Below are 4,008 nucleotides of genomic sequence, written 5' to 3'. Positions count from 1 at the left end.
TCGAGAGTCCTCCCTCAGACACAAGGGTCCCAGCCCCCCAGCCCCACCCCTTTCTCAGATCAGGGAGTATTTCCTCCCCACTCCCATTCCTGTCACTTAGACTGAGGGGTTCCAACCCACTCCTCCCTCAGGTCAGGGCGTCTCAGGGCCCCTTTTCTCAGACGTGGGAATCCATTCTCCCTCCTCCCTCAGACCAGGAGTCCTGACCCCCAACCCTCTTCTCTCAGACCTTGGGGTCCGAAATGATGACCGGTTCTCAGGAGCCTACACTGGAGGAATTCAGCTCTGCACTTCATCTTGTCCTGGAGTCCCGGCCCACAGCCCCTCTTGTTCCCGGACATCCCAGCGCCACCACCGCCCCCACCCCGCCCTCTCCTTCTCTAAGACACAGGCCAGGGTCCAGCTTCCTCCTCCCGCAGGTAGGCTAGGCCCCCTTGACCCCCTCTCTGTCCCCTGACTTCTGCCCAGTCCAAGGGTTTCTCCACCAGGGCTGGCCTGAACCCCGACACCCCCCCTACCTGCTCTGGCCTCCTGGGGTGCTGACCAGGCTCCAACGTAGCCCCTGGCCTCAGGCCTCCAGGCTGGGGTCTCCTCCATGGTGCCCAGCACTTGGCTTCCGTGTTTGTCCAGCAGGCAGTCACCAGGGCGGGATGGTTCCAGGTAAGGGAGGGGCCTGGCCCAGGTCTCTATCTGGCCACCAGGTGGCCCCAAGTGAGGCCACACACGTCCTCCCAAGGACTGGAAGCTCTGGCTGTGCCCGCGCAACTGGGCTCCTTACCTTACGCTGCCCTGACCTCACCTATCCATTGAGTCGGTTCTGACTCTGGTGGCTGTTAGGGATGGAATGATGTGGCCCCCCTTCGATGGAACATAAATATCAACACAAAACCCCCACAGCCTCGGAGACAATTCTAACTCAAGGCGACCAGGTAGGGCAAGGTAGAACTGCCCTGGTGGGTTTCTGAAACTGTAATTGCTCTCACCCCCAAGTTTTACTGGCATATAATTCTTATCTCATACAATTCCATCAGTTCAATCACATCAGGGAGAGTTGTACAGCCCTCACCACAGTCAGTTTTAGAACATGATTACTAGTTCTCCATTTCCCCCCAACCTCTCCTGCCAGACCCCCAAGGAACCATGAATCCAGTTACTGTCTCTACAGATTTACCTACTGGGATTTCATATACAGAAGAACACGAACAAATGGTAACTCTCTGTGGGAGTAGAAAGTCTTGTCTTTCTCCCAAGGAGCAGCTGGTGGTTTCAAACTGCTCACCTTCAGGTTAGCAGCTCAGTGTGTAACTTGCTGTACCATAACGTGCTGGAAATTGTACCCTCTGTTGCTGGAGGCTGAGTGCCTCTCCTTCTATATCACTCTCCTATATCACTCAGACAACCTCACTGCCATTGAATCGGTTCTGACTCCTGGTGACTCATAGGACAGGGTAGAACGGCCCATGTGGGTTGCTGAGACTTTAACTCTTTACAGAAGCAGATAGCCTCCTTGTTCTCCCACCAAGCCACTGGTAGTTTTGAACTGCCGACCTGGTGGTGAACAGCCCAACATGGAACCCCTCTGCCATTGGAGCTCCTTCCTTCTCTAACCTCTGTCTGGCACAGGAGATATGGGAGGCTTTTTATTCTCGCAAAGAGCTACAGCCGCCTTTGGTGAAACCCAGTTGAGAAGCAGAGAGGGGGGAACAGAGATACAGAGCCACATGGAGATGGCCCAGCTCAGGAGAGACTCTGAGCCAAGAGTCTCTTGACTTAAAGCCAAGAGAGCGAGACTTTCCTAGAGCTCGTGCCCCAAATTCACACTCCTAGCCTCCCACACTCGGGAGAAAGGTGAAGTTTCCCACTCCTGTCAGGAGTTATCGTCTTGCATAGCAACGACGGCAGACTAACCCCCCTCAGGGGAAGAATATCAACATAGTAGGTGAAGGGACAGAATGGGTGGTATAACATAGGTATAAATAATAACAATACATCCTATATTAAGGGTTCAAGGGGTGGCGGGGGAACAAGAGGAGTTAATATCCAAGAGCTCAAGAAGATATTTAAGAATTTTTGGTGCCGATAATTGTATGTCTGTTTGAGATAATCTCCTGTCAACTTATGCAAAGGGGTGGAGTCTAGCCTGTCAATCAGGTCATAGCCAATGAGGCCTCTATGTGGGCATGGCCTTCTCCTAAGGATTCTGGGAACGCCTCCCTGGAGGCGGGGAACACTCTCTCTGCTTTACATTCCTGTTGACAAGCCACCTGGAGCTATGCTGATGCAGCCAGAGCCCTGGAGCTGGAGGAGCCACGTGGAGACCCACACCAGCACTGAGATGCTTCCACCACTACTGGATCCACAAGACTTCCCTCCCACTGGCCTGTGATCTTCCTGCATTTGGCATCATTTCATGTGTTATGTGAGTCTAAAAAGGAATTTATAGAATGGTATCAGACATATGGACTAATATCAGACTTATGGACTTGATCTGGACTGGGCTGGGATGTTTTCTCAACAGACAATTACTCTTCGATATAAAGCTCTTTCTTATATACCTTTGAGTATCTAGGAGTTTGTCACTCTAGTCAACCCAGACTAACGCCTCCTCCCCAATTAAATGATTTATTTAGAAAAACAATGGGGAAAAAAAAAAGAGGTATAGTCTTGGAAACCCACAGGGGCAGTTAACCCTCTCCTATAGGGTTGCTATGAATTAGAATCAGCTCGAAGGCAGTGAGTTTGGTTGGATCCACCCACACTGAGAGAATAAGAAATCTGCCTTTCACGAACTAGACAGCCGAGACAGTGACCTGATAGGGCAGGGTCTCAGAGCTGCCTCTAGGTTTCCGAGACAGTGGATGGACAGCCTCTGCTTTCTCCCATTGAGCAGCTGGTGGGTTCGAACTGTCGACTTTTGGGTTGGCAATTGAATGCATACACACTGCGCCACCAAGGCTCCTCACCTTTGTTCTGGGGGACGGGTGGTGGTGGTGCTGGCAGTGGACAGGGCCAGCCCCCATGGCTCCTCCCCCGGGGGTCAGGCACACACGGAGACACATGCGGCCTTCTTGCGCAACACTTTATTGGGTATACGATTTTAACACTGACCGGCCCCTGTCGAGGCCCAGGGAGCCTGATGGGAGGGTGAGAGGGGCCCTGTGGTGGTCCCCAAGCCTGGTGGGGACCGAGCCTCAGTGTCCCCCGGGGACGGAATAGGCAGGTCAGCCCGCTCCCCGTTTTCAAAACCATGATTCCGTGAGATAAGAAAAATACAGAGAGAGAGAGGAAAGCGAGACCCCACTCCCTGGAGCCCGGCCCCGAGGCGCCTCATCCCACGCTGAGGGCCCCACCTCCCCCGAAGGCCCCCATCTTTCGGGTGGCCTCGTGGTCTGGATCCTCGAGGCACTGGAGCAGGTGCGGGGTTGGGGTGGGGGGCAGCGAGAGCTCAGGTTGGGGTCGCACGCAGGGCACCTTCCAGCCATTCTCCCAGGGCAGCTAGGTCCTCATGGTTGGGTGGGTGGGGACTCACTCACTCCTCGCGGAGCTTTTCTGGCCCCGGGCCCGCGGTCTGGGGGGCTGCTTTCCGCCGGCTCGGGCTGCCCCCGCCCAGCGCCAGCCCCAGCCCAAGGGCCGCCAGGGCCAGCAGGTGGATACAGAAATAGACGGAGGCCCAGTAACGCAGCGTGTCGCCCAGCGAGAGGAGCACGAAACCCATGCACATGTAATCGTAGGCGCGCATCTTCAGGAACCAGTGCACCCAGTCCCAGGCCTTCTGGCCCCCGGCGCCCAGCCGCCCCCGCAAGGCCGACTCCAGCCGCCCCTCGGCCGCCAGGCACAGCGGGATGGTCAGGAAGCTCAGGTAGTAGCCAGGGTGCAGGCCGTGCCAGTAGGCGCTCAGCAGCATGGTCCAGGCGCTCCTGCGGGGAGGGAGGGGAAGCCAGGAGTCAGGAGGGAGGGGCAGCCCATATCCCTCAGATCACAGGACCTGGCCCTCTTCCCTCAGACCCA

General features: G+C 55.7%; 2 protein-coding genes across 3 annotated transcripts in view; both read right to left on the bottom strand.

Annotated features, from left to right (window-relative positions):
* Positions 1 to 597, bottom strand: part of TMC4 (transmembrane channel like 4) — a 12,753-nt gene extending 12,156 nt beyond the window's left edge. The window contains exon 1 of the mRNA XM_004715682.2: positions 519 to 597. Coding sequence (XP_004715739.1) covers positions 519 to 597 — 79 coding nt within the window. The remainder of the gene's footprint in view (positions 1 to 518) is intronic.
* A 2,467-nt stretch (positions 598 to 3,064) lies between these two features.
* Positions 3,065 to 4,008, bottom strand: part of MBOAT7 (membrane bound O-acyltransferase domain containing 7) — an 18,932-nt gene continuing 17,988 nt past the window's right edge. For both annotated transcript variants that reach the window (XM_030886247.2, XM_030886248.2), the window contains one exon: positions 3,065 to 3,917. In XM_030886247.2, the coding sequence (XP_030742107.1) occupies positions 3,530 to 3,917 (388 nt within the window). In that variant the 3' untranslated portion in view covers positions 3,065 to 3,529. The remainder of the gene's footprint in view (positions 3,918 to 4,008) is intronic.

This window comes from Echinops telfairi, unplaced genomic scaffold (genome assembly GCF_000313985.2).
Source record: "Echinops telfairi isolate 266 unplaced genomic scaffold, ASM31398v2 ScPeMD7_655;HRSCAF=1070, whole genome shotgun sequence".
NCBI classification, from domain to species: domain Eukaryota; kingdom Metazoa; phylum Chordata; class Mammalia; order Afrosoricida; family Tenrecidae; genus Echinops; species Echinops telfairi.
This window is presented reverse-complemented; position numbering and strand designations above follow the sequence as displayed.